General features: G+C 42.1%; 1 protein-coding gene across 1 annotated transcript in view; it reads left to right on the forward strand.

Moving 5' to 3' along the window:
* Positions 1-21486, forward strand: part of LOC145402931 (uncharacterized) — a 224655-nt gene that overhangs the window by 162816 nt on the left and 40353 nt on the right. The window contains exons 13-16 of the mRNA XM_080274826.1: positions 2426-4277; positions 10334-10560; positions 12295-12521; positions 21099-21291. Of these exons, the coding sequence (XP_080130952.1) occupies positions 2426-4277; positions 10334-10560; positions 12295-12521; positions 21099-21291 (2499 nt within the window). The remainder of the gene's footprint in view (positions 1-2425; positions 4278-10333; positions 10561-12294; positions 12522-21098; positions 21292-21486) is intronic.

The following is a 21486-nucleotide window of genomic DNA, read 5'->3' on the forward strand; positions in this document are numbered from 1 at the left end:
GGTTGGGGTTGATTACTCATGTAAATACACTCAGGGATGAGTGAGGCTGGTCACTGTTATCTTAAATGTCGGGACCAACTGCCTAGCCCTGGGCTTCTACGCTCCTTGTGGGGCAATGTAGGATTGGATGATGGATGGATGAAATTCATAGTTTCAGCTTTGCTGTTTTACAGCTGTACTTCTCACCAATGGCATTAAATCAAATGCATGAAATTTCATGCTGCAAGAGTTTTTAATGCCACTGTACTGTACATAATTGGAATGGTCAGTACTCAGTAATCATTTTTTTTAAACTTAATTTTACTCGTAAAGTATTTCTCAGTGTACTATTCATTTTATATTCTACCATTCTATGCATGTTTTACTTGCTCTTACATTTACTGATGAGGTTATAGGAAGGGAAATAACTTTTAAGATGTTGCTTACTTAATTAGAATGGCACTAAGTAGAGCGCATACCTCTGCCAACGCCCTGTCTCGCAGTGTTAACCCCTTAACCGTGGGGCGTCACTTTCGTGACGCTTGGGAGCAAGGGATCATACCGCAGGGCGTCACTTTTGTGATTCTGTGTTATTTTGAATTAGCCCGGGCTTTCAAGTGGTGGCTTGTATCATCTATCAGTACTGCCAGTGTCCAACACTAGTCAGCACTCCTAATCTCATCTGTACTCCCATCCATTGTTGACAATTTTGCCATTTCTCCCCGTTCTTGACTCCCCTCCCTACCTCCCCTCCATTACCCTATCCTCTCGCCTGCCCGGCCGTGCTACGCTAAGTAAATCTTCCCTGGAATTTTTCACTGATTTCATCCATTGAAATAAGCCCTATGCCCTATTCTTATACCAAATAATATATACAAGAAAGAAATAAAGTAAGTGAGAGTGCCACACACTTAGAATTGGCTAATTATCACCTGACAACACCTCACGTTACCTCCACTAGGTGTTACCTTAAGTTCTCGTTTTACCTACCAGTCCACGAAGGGTGGACGGACACCCGAGATGAGTGACATCAGTTACCTGCACCAGGATTCAAACCATAACACTAATGGGTCGGCAACTTCATGGTCAGCAACACTGACTGCCCAGCCACTGCTGCTGTAATTTTTCCTGTCCAATATCACCTTCAGTCTTGCTTTCAGGAACTGTTTTTGGCACCTTATTAGTGTGTATTTTATGCATTTATCCCCAAAGAATTTCTTTGTATGCAATTGACATTTATTCCTCATGTTGCCAGTACTTACTTGACTGCACAGGGAGACAGTTCAGTCAATATGAGACTGGTCGCAACTTATGTAGTACCAAAAGTTTAATTTGACTTTGATGCCAGAAGTTTGAATAAAGTGTGGAATAACATGACTGGCACCTCCAAAACCGTGGAAAATAAAGATGTGAAAATTTACATTACCAGTTCAGTGGTAAATAAATAAGATTGTGGCCCTCTCATTTGGTAGACTGGTTAGTTTCTCTTTCCATCAAGTTTGTTCTTGCTCTTTGAACCTTACCTTACCCCTTCTATAGGTGGGAAAGGACCAGTGGAAAATAATGATTGATATTAGTGGTGGTGATGGTGATGATGATGGTGATGGTTTCATTTGATTTATAAAGGCTTCAATATGGTTACAATGAATTGGGCTTGGTCACCTTATGGTAGCTGTCTATGTTCCTTGATCTTTAGCAGCCTTCTTATTCAGTCCCTTTCCTTGAGGCCACACTGTATGACCTCACCCTAAGTCTTTTTTTGTTTGGTTCTCGCAGCTCTACCCTAAGTATTTGTATCTCATCCTCCATGCTTATGCCCAAACCATCTCAGTCTACACCTTCTCACCACATGACTGAAATATTCATATCTTGCAGAGTACGTTATAAAAGAAAAATACTCATCATTGAAAAAATCTTTTGTACCTATTGAGAGAGGTGTGTGAGCTGGGAGCAGGGCATTGAAGTGACGTTCAATAGGGTGACTTGGAGGCAATTTGTTTGTGGCTAGCTCATAAGGGATTGAGGTTTCTAGCAGTAGATAAATAGATAGAACACTTATTTCTTCATTTCCTGTAATATGAAAACATTGATGTCATTTTGTTTTTTAGGTAAAGTAAATTTTACATTTCAACGGTATTATATGTTTGGAGTCTGTACTTCTTTTTGTTGCAGCTTACTTAGTAGCCTTAGCTTACTTTTACACTTGTTTCATTATTCATTTAGTAGCCTGCCAGTAATCATGAAAGAAAGGGACTGAGACAACAATCATTTCAACCTAGCACATTGTTGGAGGATCATATTTTCCATTGTCCTGTTGTCTTATTTTGAGTACGTTAGACTGTATGAGGCACATGATTCACATATAAAGCGCATTTAATTCTCATGACATTAAGATGCCTTTGGAAGGTGGCTGAAGCATTTCTGCTTTATTATAATCTTTTTGCAGTGAATGATGGTGAATGGAGCAGTGGTGATGGTGGTGGCAGTGGTGGTAGTGAGAGCCCTGGGGGTAGCCTGCAGCAACCCTCATCCTTACCCCAACATGGGATAGGACGTGACCCTCAGGGACAGTTCTCCCAGGGTCCCCGAGGTGGTCGAGGAGGGTTCATGAGCCCCAGCACCAGCACAGGACGCAACCTGGGGCGAGGAGGTCGCATCATGGAGGAGGAAACTAGTTGGGGGGGCCGTGGGGGTGGGCGGGGAGGCTGGAATCGTGGACGAGGGGGTCGGGGGAGCTTTGTTCAGAACTGGGGTGGAAGAGACACTGTCATAGAAGACGAGTGGACCGGGGAGCCGGACTTGCCCTATGTAACAGAGGATACCTTAAAGGCAGTAGCTCGGGAGGCAGAGACCAGGACCATTGACATTGATGGAGTGCCACGTGAGATCAGAACCTATGGGGAAACGGCTGTTGTTCTTCTGGATTGGGATGACCCCCGCATCATCGAGTTTGGGGACGCCAGGTGCAACATTGTCTTCGATAATGGAGAATTTGTTCTGCCCATGAGGATTGGGGAGGACTATAAGGAGTTCACTATTGCTGGAGAAACACACAGAGTCAAACTTGGAGTGCCCACACAGGAGCTGATGCTTGATGGCAGGGGATACCAGTGCTTCTTTGGTGGCAAACCCATTCCAGTCCACCTCGCTGGTCAGACCAGAACCGTCCATTTGGATGGGAAGCCACCTAATGTAAATATTGGCCCAATAAGGAACACAGAACTACTAGCAGGCAAGGTTCAGCTAGTTATTAATGCCCAGAAGGTGGTCAATTTGTTCCTGGATGCTAAACCACAGCGGTTCAATATTGATGGTAAACCATTTGTTATTAAGTTTGTTGACAGTCTGCGTGCTGTCACCATCAACAATGTACGATTTCCAGTTGAGTTTGGAGGGCTGCCAATTAGCATCAGTGTCCGTGGGTACCGTCGCTTTCTTCGGCTGACGTCCCTACCCCAGGGTATTATTCCAGGGCAGGTATCCATCAAAGGCATGGAGTCTGAAAAGGCACCGTCTAGCTTGCCAGGCAGCCCAGCCCAGGGAGCACGCAACTCCCCTTCTCTGGACATGTCTCGGGCCCACAACATCCCCCTTACAACGGTGGGTCCCCTGCCAGGTCCTCCCCCTCCTCCCCTTAATATGCTTGCCCACCCTGGTTCCCACCCCACTGGTCCCATTCCTTCCGGTCCTCCTCCCTCAGTGCTGGCACCTCCACCCCCTCTGGTTCGGCCACCATTGCCGATGGGATTAATGCCTATCATGGTTGGGAGCCGCCTCCCCCCACCCCACAGCCAGATCCCGCCCCACTCTCAGCCTCCTCCTCATACCCAAGCTATGCCCCACACTCAGCCCCTACCTCACACCCAGCCATTAACTCGTGGTCAACTTCAACCCCACAGTCAGCCTCCACCTCACAATCAACCTCCACCCCACAGTCAACCCCCATCCCAAACCCAACTCCCACCCCGCACCCAACTACCACCCCATAGCCAAGCCCTTCCCCAGGTTCAGCCCCCACAACAAGTGCATGCACCTCAACCTGGGTCATATCTGAGCACCCAGCTGCCTTTGCCCCCACAGCCTCCACCAGCCATCAATCCAGTACCACCACCACAACAGTTGGATCTTACCTCCCTGCTGGAGAGTCTCACTCGAACAGGCCTCATCACCAAGCCCCACCCTGCCAACAGGGGCCGCCGCCATGACTCCGATAACAAGAAGAAGGAAGAGGAAGAGGAGAAGGAGAAGGATGATCTCATTCCCTTTGAGCTCATGTTCTCCTCGGAAAATCTCAGGAAGTGAGTACTTTATCAGGGCATGATGTACAGGTGTTATTGATGTTCATTTTGCCAGTACTGCTGTAATGTCTAATGGTCTTTATTTAGCTGTTGTTTTTGTTGATCATCCCCAGTCTGTCTGTCTTAGCAGATCCATCAACAGCAGACAAACAAATGCCCCTGCAGGGTTGTGCCATGCAGTGAATCGATGTTTCCTTGCTGCTAACAGCACCTCATCACAGGGAGGCACAGGGGATACTGTAGAGGTTTTGTTCCTGGTTGGATGCCGCCCTTGCATCTCTCCACCCAGTTAAGAGGCACCATGGTAGGCTCCATGTCACCCTGTAATTTGGTTATATGGTTACCATCCAGTTTTGTAAATGGTTTCCTGGGTTACAGGCTTGTCACTCAGTGCCATCTGAAGTGGAAAGAAGAATAATGAAAGTGACCAGAGGAAAGGAAAAATAAGGAGAGGAGGGCAGACACAGAGCTAGAATGAGAAAGGGGAAGGAAGAAGTAGGCAACTATATATTGAGTGGATGGTGGAAGACCACTGATGAAGAAAAAGGAAAGTGACTGTGGAACAACGAGAGGAGGTAGTAATTAGATGTAATATAGAGGCTGATTTTTACAAATCCACTTTCGACATAAGCATCTTGTGCTTTATAATGTAGGGAGATGTTATATGTACCATAATTATTATTGTTGTTATATATAATCTTTATTCTTTTCATTTTTAAGAGGTGAGAGTGTGAGAGAATGGGAGTATGGATGGGGTATATGTGGAGGAGTAGGTGAGAATGAGAGGGCAAAAGAAGGAGTATGTATAGTTGTGAGTAAAAGATGGAAGAAGAGCATAAGAGAGTATGGATCAGTTGGGTCAAGGATTGTGTGGGTAAGATTGAAAGTTGGAATACAAATGTGGGCGATTATGTGTGTGTATGCGCCAACGCAAGATCGTGCAAGCAGAGTGAGAGAAGAGTTCTGGACAAATGTGGAAGTGTGCATGGAAAAGTTTGGAAGGAATGAGTGTTTTTGATTGGTGATATGAATGGTAAAGTAGGGAATGTGAAGGAGGATGGAATAGTTGGTGAGTGGGGTATGCCTGCAGAGATAGATGAGAATGGCAGTGCATTAGTGGACATTTGTGCTAGGAGGGGGTTCGTGATAGCCAATACCCTCTTCAGGCACAAGATGATCCACAGGTATACGTGGCAAGTGATGAGAAGGGTGGATGGTGAACTGAATGAAAGGAAGGCAATGATTGATTATGTGTGTGTGGATGAAAGGATGCGAAAACTTGTAATGGATGCAAGAGCTTATAGAGGTTGGGGGAGTGGACTTTCTGACCACTACTTGGTGGTGGCCAGAATCAAGGTCCAATTAGGATGGAGAAATAGAAGAAGGGAAGGACAGGAAGAAGGAGTATTTGTAAGGAGAGTGGAAAAGTTACAAGAGGCAGAGTATTAAGAGAAAAGTGGAGGAATGATTGGGCAAATATGAATTGGAGCAGATGGGGGACATTGAAGGTGTGTGCAGGATATTTACAGAAGAAATATTTGCAGCATGTAATGTGGTGTGTGGGATGAAGAGAGGACGGAGGGGTGTGCAAGGAACAGCGTGGTGGAATGAAGAGATGAGACAGGCTGTGGCACAAAAGAAGAAAGCATACAGTGAATGGATGAGAAATAGGGGCTTGGAAGAAGTTGAGAGGCGGAAGAGAGAGTTATATGTAGAAAGAAAGAGAGAGGTGAAAAGATTAGTAAGAGAGAGTAAGAAGAGAGCGGATGAGGAATTTGGAAGGAACTTGAGTGTAAAGTGGAGGGACTGTAAGAAAATGTTCTGGAAAGAGGTGAAGAGAGTAAGACAGGGTGGAAGTGAAGTTAGCAGGGGAGTGAAAGATAAAAATGGTAGATTACTAGTGGAGAAGGGAGAAAAAGTGAGCAGATGGAGGGAACACTTTAAGGAATTGTTGAACATAGAGGATGGAAGTAATGCGAGTATAGGTGGCTGGGGAATGGCTGGGAGAAGGAGGGAGGTGAGAAGACAGGAAGAAATCAGTAGGATAAAAGTTGTGGAAGCAATGAAGAAAGTTAAATTGAGGAAAGCCCCAGGAATTGATGGAGTGTGTGGTGAAATGCTGAATTATGGGGGAGAGATAGTAGTAGAATGGATGTGGAAAATGTGCAGATTGGCCTGGGAGGAAGGTAGAGTCCCGGAGGATTGGAAGTTAGGTATAATTATTCCCTTGTACAAAGGAAAAGGGGAAAAAGAAGTTTGTGGTAATCATAGGGGCAACTGTCTTCTTAGTATAATAGGAAAAGTGTATGGTAGGATACTTATTGACAGAGTTAGAGAAAGAACAGAGGAATTAGTTGGAGAAGAACAGGGAGGCTTTAGGAAGGGAAGAGGTTGTGTAGATCAGATATTCATTCTTAGATCTTTAGTGGAAAAGTTCCTAGAGAAGGGAAAGAAGTTGTATGCGGCTTTCGTAGATTTGGAGAAAGCATATGACGGTGGATAGACAAGGAGTGTGGAAAGTATTAAGAATACATGGAGTAGATGGGAAGTTGTTGAATGCTGTGAAGTGTATGTATGATGGTGCTAAGACTGCAGTGCATGTGGATGGTGAACTGAGTGAATTTTTCTCTTTGAAGGTTGTGTTGATACAGGGATGTGTCATGTCTCCTTGGTTGTTCAATCTGTACATAGATGGGGTAATGAAAGAGGTACAAGGTAGGGTAGAGGATGTTGGAGTGGCCCTGGTGAGAGAGGGTAGTGTTTGGAAACTCCCTGTGCTGTTGTTTGCAGATGATACTGTGTTGTTGAGTGAAGACGAAGGAGAGCTCTAAGGCTTGGCGGATGAGTTTGAGAGAGTGTGTAAGAAACGGAATCTAAAGGTGAATGTAGAGAAGAGTAAAGTGATGGTCTTTGAGAGAGGTGAAGTCAGTGAATGTACAGCGAGGATGGATGGTGAGGAATTGGAAAATGTGAGTACGTTTAAGTACTTGGGTAGTGTGATGAGTAAGGATGGAGGTTTGGAGGGTGAAGTGCTTGAAAGGGTACAGCAGGGAAGAAAGGTTGCCGGTTCTTTGAAAGTAGTGATAAGAAACAGGGAAGTGAGCATGGAAGTGAAAAAGTTACTACATGACAGTTGCTGGTTCCTTGAAAGCAGTGATAAGAAGCAGGAAAGTGAACATGGAAGTGAAAAAGTTAACTACAAGACAGTATTGTGATACCATCTCTAACGTATGGATGTGAAGCTTGGACGTTGCTGGAAGGACACAAGTCAAGAGTGAGAGCAGTGGAAATGAGTTATTTAAGAGGAGCCTGTGGAGTCACATGGAGAGACAGGCTGACGAATGAGGATATAAAGGAGCGTTGTGGTGTGGATGTGGATGTGATAGGAAGCGTTATGAGGAACACACTGAGGTGGTTTGGCCATGTGGAGAGGATGGAGGGTGAAAGACTGACGAAGAGAGTGTATATGAGTGAGGTGGAGGGAGGGGGAGGCCGAGGATGAGATGGAGGGATGGGGTGGAGAGGTATATGAGAGAGGGAGGTGTGAGTTGGGAGCAGGGCAGTGAAATGGCGGGGGACAGGGCGACATGGAGACGATTTGTTTGTGGCCACCCCAAACGGGATTGAGGCGTCTGGCAATAGATAGATAGATAGATTACCATATTCTTAAAGGAAGTATTTATTCTTCACTAATTAGATGTACAAATGGAAATAATCACTCTCCTTATAATCAGCAGCATGTTTTTTTTTTTTGCGCTATGTATGCTAGCAGAGTAATCAAAGAAAGCAGACAGTCCACCGTCTTCATTCTCTATATCTTCATACATGTGAAAAATGTGTTTGGTAATGGATCATGCTGATTCACTACCAAACGAATTTTTCAGTACCAAATTGGCCCACATTAGGTAATAAAATATACCAAATGGCAACTGTGACTGGGGAGGCGGGAAAGGGGGAGGAAGGAAGGGGTAAAGGGGCCGTGGTGTAAACAGCTGTTTGGCGCCACGCGGCAATTTCAAATTACGGGTGGGAAAAAATTCGGATTTTGGAGGGATTGTTTTCTTTTTTTGGCCATTTTTGAGTTCCGAAGGTCCAGGCCCACAATGTCCGGTAAGTGAGGAGTCTGGAAAGTGGGCGTCTGGAAAGTACAGGGATTAATATATGTATATGTGTTAGGTGGGGGCGCTCACCATCCACTCGTGCAATGTAGTGCTGCCCTCGGGTGTGCCCTGTCCTCTCCTCCATCCTTCTTTCCTTCCATCTTCTTCTATCTTTCCTTCATTCTTTCTTCGTCCTTCTGCCTACGGGTGACTTTACACTCCCCCTTCTGTCTTTCATTCCTTCATTCTTTCCTCTTTCTTCTGCCTATGAGTGACTCTACAATGAGTGACAAGCCAAATAGTTTCCTGTACACCAGGAAACTATTTACTACGCAGGGTGGTAACCATATAACCAAATTTTGGCGCCTGGTGGTTTAATGGGTAATTATTGTGCTCAAATCGAATTGAGCCGGTGAAGGCTTATATCCAAGGGGTGGTTGGGGTTTATTGCTCACGAAATGCCACTCAGGGATGAGTGAGGTTGGTCACTCTCATCTTGAATGTCGGGACCAGCTGCCTGGCCCCAGGCTTCTGTTCTCCTCATGGGGCAGCGTGGGATTGGATGATGGATGGATGGAATATATTTATACAGTATATATATATGGTATACAGTATATACCGTATGTATATTTTTCGCCAAGTTGAAATCCATCCTGAGAGGTTGCTGGTTTCAGACGATAGGAGAGAGAGACAGAATATAGAAGAAAATTTGCCCCGTGAATGTTGAATTCTGCGAATAGCCCAAACCCGCCAGAGAAGTCATTGATTTCAATGTTTTAGCCATTCCTATTACCCACAAACCCACTGTAACACCTGTAAATGCATTTTATGGCACAGTAATACTTCCGAAAAAGACAGTACAGGATGATACACAAGCCCTTCTGGTTACAGTGTACTGTACTCACCATGCAATGACGATGATGAGAGTTTGCTGTGTGAAGAACAGCACATACCTATACAGGGTAACTGCACAGTTTAACATATTGGACAACATTTGTTACTGAAAACATGCAAAAAAATCACGTATGAACCACTGGGATCAGCTGATGCTGTGGGAAAAGCAGGAATATCTTGAAATAATTTCCCAGAAAATTTCATGAACATGTGAACTCACACATTGCAAACCCGCGAATAGCGGGGGTTGATTGTAAAAACATGTTTACCTAACCAGATAGCTGCTGCATACTTCATGTGATGGAAAAGGTGTAGCTGCTGCATACATCATATGAGCAAGTTTTTTTTTAATGAGCACATTTCTAATGCCATTTGGCATCTCAGCTGAGCTATTTCCATCACCACCCATGTGTCCTGCCACCACCCACACATCCTCAGTATCTCCCTATTACTAGTTATGGAGGGGAGATGTCTGATGAGCAACTTCATTACTTCACCACAGCTGAACTAAGGCAACTAATGAAGCGATATATGTTTTTCCTATATTTTTCCATGCAGTCTTTCATTTCAAATGAGAAAAAAATTATTTTTGAAAAAAAAAAAATCTGACCCCCCCCCCCCCTTTTTTTTTTTTTATTTTTTTTTTCTCCATGAGATAAACCAGGAAACCTAATGCAGCAGTTGTCAGGTTAAGTGCGTGTACCTCAGTGACTAAATGACATGGCATGATATGGCTAGTGTTAAAGCTCAAAGTTGCCGCTACACAGGCCTGCTGCCATGGTCACACAATGCTGGTTAGTTGGTGCACTGTTTCAAAGGTTTGGTTTCATTTTGGACTTATACCTTCATACAAGTGTGTTTGTTTTTTAAGGGTTGGACACAGCCTTCTGTAACATCTTCATTACTTGAGTGCTTGTATGATCTGAATAAAAGTATGTACTAGCAGCAAGCACAAACTATAAAATGATATCAGTGGATTGAAGCTGTTAAGGATATATAACCAACATACTCCCCTTGGTTACCCACATATTGTAGGTAATGCAGATCTTACCTTATGAACAGACGGCGTGCGTGGAAGATTGAATGCCTGTATCGTGGGATGCAGTGTTCGTCTTGTGGGGGCCGGTACCCCCCTGAACAGACCCTCCAATACTCCCACCATCTCGACTGGCACTTTCGACAGAACAAGAAGCAGCAGGAGTCTACAAAGAAGGCAAACTCCCGAAAATTTTTCTTCTCCACTGACGACTGGCTACAGTACGAGGAGATTGAAGATGTGGAGGAGCGAGGTGAGTTTCAAGGCTTGGATAGATGATTGTGGGTGTGAGTGGTTCAGTATCAGTGTTGGAGTGAAACAGGGGTGTGTGCTGTGCCCATAGTTGTTCAGTACAGTACAAACTCCCAAATCCAGTACCCAGAAACTCACTTTCTGATATATTTTTCATGTTATAGAGAAGGTATTGATATCACATTCATTACTTATATGAAGACAAATTTCTTTTGTAGACATGTATAGGAACAGATAGTGTATCACAGATGCAGTTAACTTCATTTTATTTACTGTTTATGGTGCTGTAGAGTATCTGTCGCATGATTTTCACATAGTCATTGTTGATTTCACTTCCAGGATAGTCTGTCTTTCATAAAGCCCTTGGAACCAAGCATTTCAGATTTGAGAATTTGTTCTGTTCACAGTACAGTACTGTTTATGTAGATTTGGCTTTGTGAGAGTTCAAAGTAAAAGAGATATGGAAAGTGGAGTGGAGCTCATGATGAATGGTGAAAGATGGAATGTTTCAAACCTGGTGAATGTGGATGAATCAGTGCTGCTTGCTGAAGCTGGAAGGGTTTTATGAAAATTAGTTGTGAAAGTCTGATATTGCTTGGGGTCTGAAAATGACATAGATAAGAGTAAATGTGGTTGTAGAGAGTGTGATATGGTGGTAAATGGAGACTTAAGTAGGTGGAGGAATTCAGGTGCCCTTTTGCCATGATGAAAGGCAGAGGTAAATATTGTAAGGAAGTGGTGGCAAGTATATGAGCTCTAGGGAGAAAAGTCCTGTGAAGCCTTGATATAAAATGGGGCTGATTGCAATAACATCACTGGTAATGTGGACAGTTACTGGGTAAGGATTATTTGTGGGTTGTGTTTACCAGGTAGGGTAGGAAACAGAGAGGTATATGAAAGGTGTGAAAAAGGATGTCAGTGGATAAAAGAGAGTTGCTGAGTTAACAGAGATAGTATGTATGTAAATGGGGTGAAGAAAAAGATATACTTTATAGGGTTTAAAAGTGAGAGTTGTGGACAGCCAGGAAGAAGATGGATGTTATTTAGAAAATCAGTGTGTTAGAAAGCGAGATATGGAAGCTGAGGAGGGAAAAATGAAGGATTAAAATGAGTAGATGAAGTGGGGTTTGGTAGAATTCTCAGTCCCATAGGTATTTGTAAAGTGTGTAGAATTATCCTGCTGGCATCTCTGAAGTGCAGCTCTAAATGTGTAGAAAGTACAAAATGTATTCATGAGTTTTACTCGAGCTGAAGCCGAGATTTTGTTCGCCGAGTGCTTGTGAATGATTGAATGGCCCATTTCATTGGGCTTTCTGTGTTATAGTTATCCAGTTTGTGACTTTTATTTTTATTTTTATTTTTTTTTCTGCCTATCCCATTTCTTCAGTGGAAATTAGGATTAGGATGATAATGATGATTATGAGCACATATGAACAAGAAATGACACATCAAGCACCAGAAAACACACGTAACATAAGGCATGTGTCACCAGTAAAATATTGCTCTGTCTTCAGTTATTGTGTGTAAATTTTGACCAGTTCTTTATGTATTTGAAATAGTTCTGTGGTTAAGGATGACACAGAAGAGTTATAATCCATTTCTTTTACAGTTTAGAACCCTTTGAATGTGTAGCGTGTATTACTGTGACTCTTGGGCATGGTAGCAGTATTCACTTTTCTCTCCATCTGACTAATGTCAAAAGCATTTGTTTAATTGTTTTTCCACTTGCCTTCAGTGCCGAGCATGTTTGAGAATGAGGGCATGGTTGAGGCCATGGAGGCAGAGGAAACAGAGGAGCCTAGTGTGGCAGTCTCATCAGACACGACGTTGGGGGTGTGTCCAGTTTGTCATGACACTTTCTCGCAGTTTTTCCACCAGGAGACAGAAGAATGGAGGTACCACAATGCCACACAGGTCAAAGGCATCAACTACCACCCTGCCTGTCTCCATGACCTTAACAGGGTATGTTTAATAAAGTTTCATAGATTTATATACATGTTTGACACATTGACATTGCTGTATTTAGTAATTCTTTAATATTTGAACCATAAGATAATGGCCCACCAGTTCAGTATAAACAGCCATGTATATTCTGGAATGCAGTTGCATTGGGATCTGCTTCTTTTGATTCGGATCCTGAAGTTAATAAATAATTAAAGTACAGTAACAAAAGAGTTGAGCACCAGATCTATCCAACTCTGTCTGTTGTCAGACACCTTAATCCCGTTGGGCCACAAACAAATTGCCTTCTTGTCGCCTTGTCCAGTGCCATTTCGCGGCCCTGCTCCAGCTCACACACACACCCTCTCATGTACCTCTCCCCTCCATCCCTCCATCTCATCCTTGGCCTCCTCCTCCCTCTCCCCCCCTCCACCTCACTAACATACACTCTCCTCGTCAGTCTAATGCTCTCTATCCTCTCCATACGGCCAAACCACCTCAGTGTATTTCTTCTAACACTTTCTGTCACATCCACATCCACACCACAATGCTGCTCCCATTCCTCATTTGTTAGTCTATCTTTCCATGTGATTTCACATGCTCCTTTCATATAACTCATTTCCACTGCTCACACTCTTGACTTGTGCCCCTCCAACAAGATCTAAGCTTCACATCCATACATTAGAGTTGGTATCACAATACTGTCATGCAGTGACTTTTTTACTTCCATGCTTACTTCCCTGTTTCTTATCACTACTTTCAAAGAACCAGCAACCTTTCTTCCTTGTTGAACCCTGTCAAGCACTTCACCCTCTAAACTTCCATCCTTACACATCACACTACCCTAGTACTTAAATGCACTCTCATTTTCCATTTCCTCCTTGCTGATGAGTCTCTTGATTGTGTGGAGGAGTTTTGTTATTTGGGAGACATGTTATGCGCAGGAGGTGGGGCTGGAGCTAGCTCTGTGACCACAGTGAGGAGTGATTGGAAGATGGTCAAGGAGCTGTTGCCTCTCCTGACATTGAGAGGGCCCTCTCTACATGCTAAGGGATCTTTGTATGCAGCATGTGTTATGAGTGTAATGCTGTATGGTAGTGAGACCTGGGCAGTAAAGGAAGAAGATATTCGTCAGCTCAAACCTGCAGAAATGACAATGATTAGGTGGATGTGCAGCATGTCTCTGAGTACAAGGCCTGGGGGGGCTAGGTTTACAATGGAAGAGTTGAGAGGTAGGATGGGACTGGAGTGTATTGGTGTTGTGATGAGGAGAGGTAGATTGAGGTGGTTTGGACATGTGGAGAGGATAGGGGATGATAATTGGGTGCAGAAAGCGAGCAGCATTAATATTAGGGGTGGGGTTGTGGGGGATAGACCAGAAAAGGCCTGGGACAAGATCATTAAATGTGACCTCAGGTTTGGGGGACTGAGCAGGGAGGCTGCCAGAGATCGAGCAGCATGGAGAGCTGCCATTAGGTGACCAAGGATGATGCGTGCAAGCATGTTGGAGTCTTCAAAAACAAACGAATGAACAAAAAATGCAGCCTCATTGTACATTCAGTGGCTTCATTTCTTTCAAAGACCATAACTTTACTCATCCCTACATTCACCTTTTGATTCTGTTTGTTAAACACTCTCCCAAACTCACCCACCAAGCCTTGCAGCTCCCCTTTCTCTTCACTTAACAGCAAATTGTTCTACTTTTTTTTTTTTTTTTTTTTTTTTTTTTTTTGGATACTACCCACTGTGTATTTTTTTAGTGGGAAATAGATTTATGATGATGATGATGATGGTAAGGATAATAATGATTGTGATACAGCTGTACTTAAAAATCACAACTTATGGGTATGTTGCTAAGAATCTTAAAAAGGAAAGGAAATGCAAGGATTGCTAGTTTGTAATACTAAAATATTGAAAATATGTTGTGATATTGCAGTTAACAAATAATTTGTTAAGGAATTCTGCACTGGTGGTAAATTTATTACTCAAAAACTGTGTAGACATATGATGGCTGAACTGTGTCTTCTTTTTCATGGATCCGTTGTTGAGCAGAAGGTAAGAACATTTTGTAGTTTGTACTTTTTTTTTTCTCTCCATATAACTAAGAATTTTGTTGGTACATTAAGATGTTTAAAATGTAGAGATCATGTGTTGGTTTGTGTTATTGTTTTAGCAACTAATTAATTTTAAAAACAGCTGTTTAGGAAACCATTTATTACACTGGATGGTAACCATATAACTAACATTTAAACACTTGGTGGTCCAGTGGATTAATGTGCTCCAACTGGATGTGGCCTATTAGGGTTTAAGTCATAGGGTTGGTTTGGGTCATTTCTCACGTATTTCTGGTCAAGAAGATTTTTGTAATGAATGGAGGACACCTGTAATCTGGTGTATGGATTTTTTTTTTTTTTTTTTTCCCCTTTGTTGATTTATTAAAAAAAAAAAAAAAAAAAAAGCCACTCATCTTAAATCACTTTGCATAAGTATGAGTATTCTATCCCTGAAGCTCTATGCCCCAAACTGGTCTGTTAAGGATTGGATGAATGGTTAAAATTTTTTATAGTGAAATAAAATCAGCTGGCCCACAAAAATTTCCATTTTAGGTTTTCTTTCAATAACTTGTTAAAATAATAATACAGTAGAACCTCTTTAATCCGGACCCCTTTAATCCGGACTTCTGTTAATCCGGACAAAATTTAAAAATAATAAGCTCCAAAAATATGTTGAAAGTAATTCTAAAGTCATTTTCAGTATCGACGCGGAAAGCGATCGTCATTCGTTTAGTCTCGGATCACGCTAGGTCGCAACATGGGCGCCTGTTTAAACACACGCTAGCATTCGTTCCATCAACTAGTTCACCAACCATTTATATTTTTACGCCATATTTCAAAAGTTAATCCTCCTTACCATGCCCCTTAATCCAAGTGTAGCTTCTGCAATGAATAAAGGTGTTAAAAGGAGGAGTTTGCTTACACAAAAATGGGTCAGAATATTCTGCAGTGTTTAGTGATTACTGTAGGTTATTTTTTGTACTTAAATGTGCTTTACTTGTACATCAAACATTAGCTTCTTGCCAATATGGGTGTTATCAATATGCCAAAGATGATAATGTATTTTTTGCCTACATAAGTTTTATTTTTATTCCAAATATTACAGTTAATTAATTAATTTTTTTTTTGCCTACACTTACCACAATTTAAAATGTAGGCTAGTTTCTTGTCATGGTCTTACCTGTAAATTATGCAATACAAAACTATCGTACATGATTAGTTTTCTTATTTTAGTACTGGTATCCTTTCATCTTATGCAGTTACGTAGGGTTGACATATGCCACATATGTTAATAATTAACAAACATACCATATGTAGATAGAGTTTGGTATGAACTGGAGATTACCCTGATGGTCCGGACAATCTGCTAATTCGGACAACCCTTCCTCCCATATAGTCCGAATGAGAGAGGTTCTACTGTAATATGGAAAAAGTGTATCAAAATCATTTGCTATTTCTCTCAAGTTTGCCATGATTGTACTGTATTAACATAAATTTGTCATAACTCAGCCTTGGTCATAGAAGAACAGGAATTCATTTTTGTATTCCCTACTTGTTGGCAAATCATCCATCCATCCATCCATCCAATGCTACGTTGCCCCATGAGGAGCGTAGAAGCCTGGGGCTAGGCTAGTTGGTCATGACATTTAAGATGAGAGTGACCAGCCTCACTCATCCCTGATTGGCATAACATGAGCAGTAAACTCCAACCACTCCTTGGATATAAACCTTCACCGGCTCAATCCAACTGGAGTACCGTAATTACCCACTAAACCACCAGGTGCCATAATTTGGTTATATGGTTACCACCCAGCATAGGAAATGGTTTCTTGGTGTACAGGAAACCATTTGGATTGTCACTCAGTGTAGTCACTCATAGGCAGAAGTTAGGCAAATAAAAGATGAATAAAAGTTGAGAGTTTGGAAACTGTATGCGGGTGCCCCACCTTCCAGCACTTGTTGGGGGTGGGGTGGGGGTTTTACTTAGGGTTTTCTTTCAGAGTAGTGTGCTTTTGATTTCCTTTTTCATTGTAAATGAGATTTTGAGTTTGCTCTGGATTTCTCTACTCAATATAAATAGAAATTGAGTGTGCTGTGGCTTTCCCTACTCAGTGTAACTGAGATATTGAGCTAGGAGAAACAAATTTACCATCAAATTTCACATTACCCCGCCCCGGCCCAACTGATTTTCCACCACTGACTCCCCCCAATCCCGACCAGTTTCGGAAAAAAAATTTTTTGGCTCAAACCTCCTCTTTTGGTGAGAAACATCGAAAATTCATAGAGTAATCGCTCACCTGAGGTTTAAAATACTCGATACAGGTACCAGTACCCCTTACCTAACTGGGCTTTCTATCAGGCTGGCTCTAAAGAAAACGAGTTCTATGGGAGGGTGGCTATTCCACACCACTCATAAATGGTATTTATTTATTTATTTGGTACGAATTTATATGTACTGTAGTATGAGAATATATTGGTTTTCACATAGTAATATAGGCAATATAAGCATTGTTTCACTCACCAAACACATCAGCATGCCTGACCTTTCCTGGCAACATTACCTGATCATCATTTCTGATTGTTTCTTCCTCTAATGCTACGTAAACTTTGTCCTTCACATTGTCATCGATTGGGGAATCACTCTGGCCCTGAATTTCTTACCATGGCACGACATGTCTTTACTGGCCAGGTCACTGGTAACAGGTGAATTGCTGAGACAATAGCGTGCGGGGGGGGGGGGGTTGTGCAGGGCATTGTGCCTGCCTGGCATCTTGTAGAGGAAGGCTTCCTGTGTATACGTACCAAAAATCATGCACGAACATTGAAAATTGTGCAAATTAGGGACCTTGCAATTGATGCACTTTTATATACGTCAGTGGGACTGACAGTGACAAAACATGTGGACGTATATATACGTCAACAGGATGTGGCAGGTTAAATTAAAAGTAGCATTAACAAAAACTAAAGTTGGGCTAGGTACCCTTGTGTTGTTGATACTTAGCTCCCTGGCACTCTCCCCCTGCCCCCACCCCCAGTGTTTTTGTCATAAAGTTTCACCTTATCTTGTATCATGCGGCCTTCGGTAGGGAGTTTAGGCTGTACGCTTAGACGAAAATTTATGGGTTTTGCAGTTTTAGGAGATGATATGGTCCAAAAATGCTTGCTAACCAGAAAAAATTACTCTTTCATCCATGTGTTCTCACAAGTTTGCATTCAGTTTTGCACCCTTCATTGGATTTGACACTTCCGCATTTTGGACTGACCAAGCATATGGCTAGTTGTTCTTTCTCTGATGCTCCACATAATTACAGTACCTTCGCCAAGGAGGTTATGTTTTCACCCTTGTTCCTTTCTTTATTTGTTTGTTGGTTGGTTTGTGAGCAAGATTACACCAAAACTACTGGACAGATTTCCACAAAACTTTATAGAAGAATGGGCCTTGGCCCAGAATACACTCCATTAAATTTTGGTGCGGATCTGGATAAAGGTGCAGATCCAGGAATTTTTTTTCACATTCTTTAACATTGTGAGATACGTATGCACTCTACTGAGTGCCATTCTTGTTCCCTATTAACTTGTCATTTAGCTTTGGGACAACAATATGAACTTTCACTGCTGTCAGGTTCATATCACCAGGGTTCCCTTGCACATTCTTCTTTATCTTTTCCCAGTCCTTCCCAGTTGTTTTGGTGGTGCTTTCATTCATGCCATGCATTTTTGCCATTTCTACCTGTCTCTTGTCCTGCACTAACTGCTTTACTATCTCATACTTCTTGGCATAAGTTCTACCTGCCTCTTGCCCTGTTCTAACTCCTTTACTATCTCATACTTCCGAGCATACATGAAGATGCACTGCATTCTGGGTGGCATGGGTTGATCACGTGGAATGACTAAGAGTCAGTGTCCTTACTCGACATTCAAACACAAAAAAATCTTGCAGCACAGCATGTGTAGGACTTGGTGTGACACAAGAAAATAGTGATAACCCTATGCTCAGTCAGTCCGAATTGTGCTGGGAAGCATGAAATTGAACGAAGAATGTAGAACTAAATGCTAATTTGTGAGAACACGTGGATGAGTTTTTTTTTTTTTTTTTTTTTTTTTTTTTTTAAACAAACATTTTCATTCCATTTTGTCCCCTAAAATTGTGGAACCCATATAAGTGTGGGTTAGAATTCAATGAGATGCAAAAAAGGACTGATAGCCGTATTGTCAGTTGGTCCAAAATGTGTTGCGAACCGCAAAATCAAACAAATAGTGTGGAACTTAACACTAATTGTGAGAACACATGGATGAAAGAGTAATTTTTTTCTGATTAGCATATATTTTTGTTCCATTTCATCCCACAAAATTTCTAAACATAGATTTTCACCTAACCACATGGCCTCGAGTGTGCCCAGGACAGGTACCCAGATGTAAACCAGCCAATCATGGTGAGTCTGGCGGGTGATGTCACTGTGTGCGACTTTCAAGTTTCATTGCCAGGCCAGCTGATTTCCCTCGTGAGCTTGAGTTTTTCTGCGTGTTTACATGACCCGTTGCATTATTCTGAGCGCATTAGAGCAAAAACATATTGCTCAACCATATGTTGCCAAGGACCGAGTGTATTACTGTTTTATAAAAGGTGGTGGTGGTTGTTGTTGATCAGCCCCAGTCTCTCTAAAGATGGAACTGAGTAATTTCTCATGATCTTTTTTTTTTCTTTTTTTTTTTTCTGGACCCAACTTCGCCCCACCTTGTGATGGAAAAGGAGGTCTGGATGATGATGATGATCACTTTATTAATGTAGGAATAGAATGTAACCGTGGGTGTAAGTCAGTGGTGTCAAACTCAGTCCTTCCTAAGGGCCACACTTCAGTTCTTTTCATCATCTGAGGGCCAAGTCTGCCTAAACTCTAATTTGTACAGTAATACGGCAAAGCCGCAGCCTGTTCAGACATTTGGAGAAGTTCGGTACGCATTCTAACCTTTGCAGTGGCATTGGCTTCTGCTTCAAGTTATTGATAATATTTAAATAAAAGTTTCATGATATATTTGTTCACCAATAAGTTATTCAGATTGTATTTTATCAGTTGATTATTAACAGATATTTCCCAACAGTGCTGTAATATTTGTTCACTTGATCGTATGACAAGTTTAATGGGATTTTCCGTTTGTTATTTCTCATTTTTCCTTATACCATCTTGGGCCACTCTTTTCCTCTTTGAGGGCCACGTGTGGCCTGCGGGCCCCCAGTTTGACACCCCTGATGTAAGTGTTCAGAATTTGTCCATGCTAAAACAGTTGAACACAAAGGAAGGCAAAATCAAGATCCATTAATTTTGAGATGCATGGACATGTTTCATTTATAAAACTGTAGGTCATTAACAGTGTGAAAACTAGTTGGAGGGAGACAGTTCGAGAAATAACCAGTTGCATAAACGTAGGACCTGGAGTACTGGTCAGCTCATGGATTAGAGAGTTAGATGGCTGCTGAAATAAGGAAGAGGTGGTACTGGAAAGAGATGGCTTCCCACAGTGGCATCAGTATAACTGGACAGCATATCCTCATTAGCCTCCCAGTCCCCCAAAAGGAGTATGGAGGACCTCAGAAGGATAACTTCAACCTGGAGTCTATTGGGTTCATGTCCAGATATACCTGGGGCCACAGCAGCAACAGTGGGGGAGGGATGCAAGCAGAGAATTTAAATAAGCAGTGACCAGTGTACTAAGTGTAAATGTGTGTGTGTGAGAGAGAGAGAGAGAGAGAGATTAAGTGAGAAGAGTTCATTAGATGAAGAGCGTATGACTCCACGCTGGTTAGAAGAGCATTATACATTGCGCCCTCCAACACATGAGAGCTGGGTAGGTAGTGGCCAACTTAAATATGGATTCAATTTGTAAAGGTGGTTTGCAGATTAGAAATTGTGTACTGTGAATAAAAAATTGTGGGGTATACAGAAAAATACCAGCAACAGGTGCTAAGATATTTAAGACAATCACTATATCCCCTGTTGGTGTAGACTGGGTAAAAATATTGTACAGAATACATACAGTAGTAATACAAGGTGTCCTTCGAGGAAAAGTACAATTAATGTGGTCCCAAACAGCATCTTTGTTATGTCCAGATGCTTTGACATTCACATGTGTTATTATCGGGAACCCAAAGTAGTCCATACAGGGGCATTTAAAGCTGCCGTACAAATTTGGCAATTGAGTGGAGTTAAAAAATGCACTAAATCAGTTCAGTACACCTGACTTCTGTGAAGCTGATATTGCAAGAGAAATAATGTGATTTGTCCAAGAAATATTGTGAGAAAACAAGGCGCTAGGGATATAGAGATGAAGAATCGAGTTGTGTGTTACTGAATTAGTTGACATTATTGAAGTTTTATTTTTGTGTTTATTCATTGGTTTATTCATGTGTTTTTTTCACTATTAAAGCAAGAGCTGGTAGCCACTTAAGTCATCTGAAAATGCCACAGAATGCCAGCATCTTTACTAAGATAATAATATGTATAGTTCAAAAGAAGAGATTGACAGCTGTTTTTTTGTCTGATAACAGGCAGAAGAAGCAGAGAGAGAAAAGGAAAGACAGGAATCAGACAAGAAGGCGGAAGAAGAAAAGGAGGCAGATGAGGAAGAGGGAGAGAGTAAGAAGGAGGAGGAGGCAGGAAAAGATGAGGAGAAGAAAGAAGACAAAACTGAGGCAAAGGTAGGAGAGAAAGAAGAGAAGAAACAGGACCTAGAAAAGACAGGTGAGAGACAAACCAGTGTTATAGTGAATGATTCGATTGTAGTGGTCAACCTACACGCACCTGATACTAGCAAGAAGCTGTAGTATACAAGTTCAAGTTTTATATTATGGGTCCCGAAGGGAAAGTGATCTGTAGGATAGAGATTCTACATTTTTAACACTGAGGAAGTGATCCACCCCATTCAGTGCTTCATAG

Source organism: Coenobita brevimanus, chromosome 59 (genome assembly GCF_032717465.1).
Source record: "Coenobita brevimanus isolate Jiangsu-jjx chromosome 59, ASM3271746v2, whole genome shotgun sequence".
NCBI classification, from domain to species: domain Eukaryota; kingdom Metazoa; phylum Arthropoda; class Malacostraca; order Decapoda; family Coenobitidae; genus Coenobita; species Coenobita brevimanus.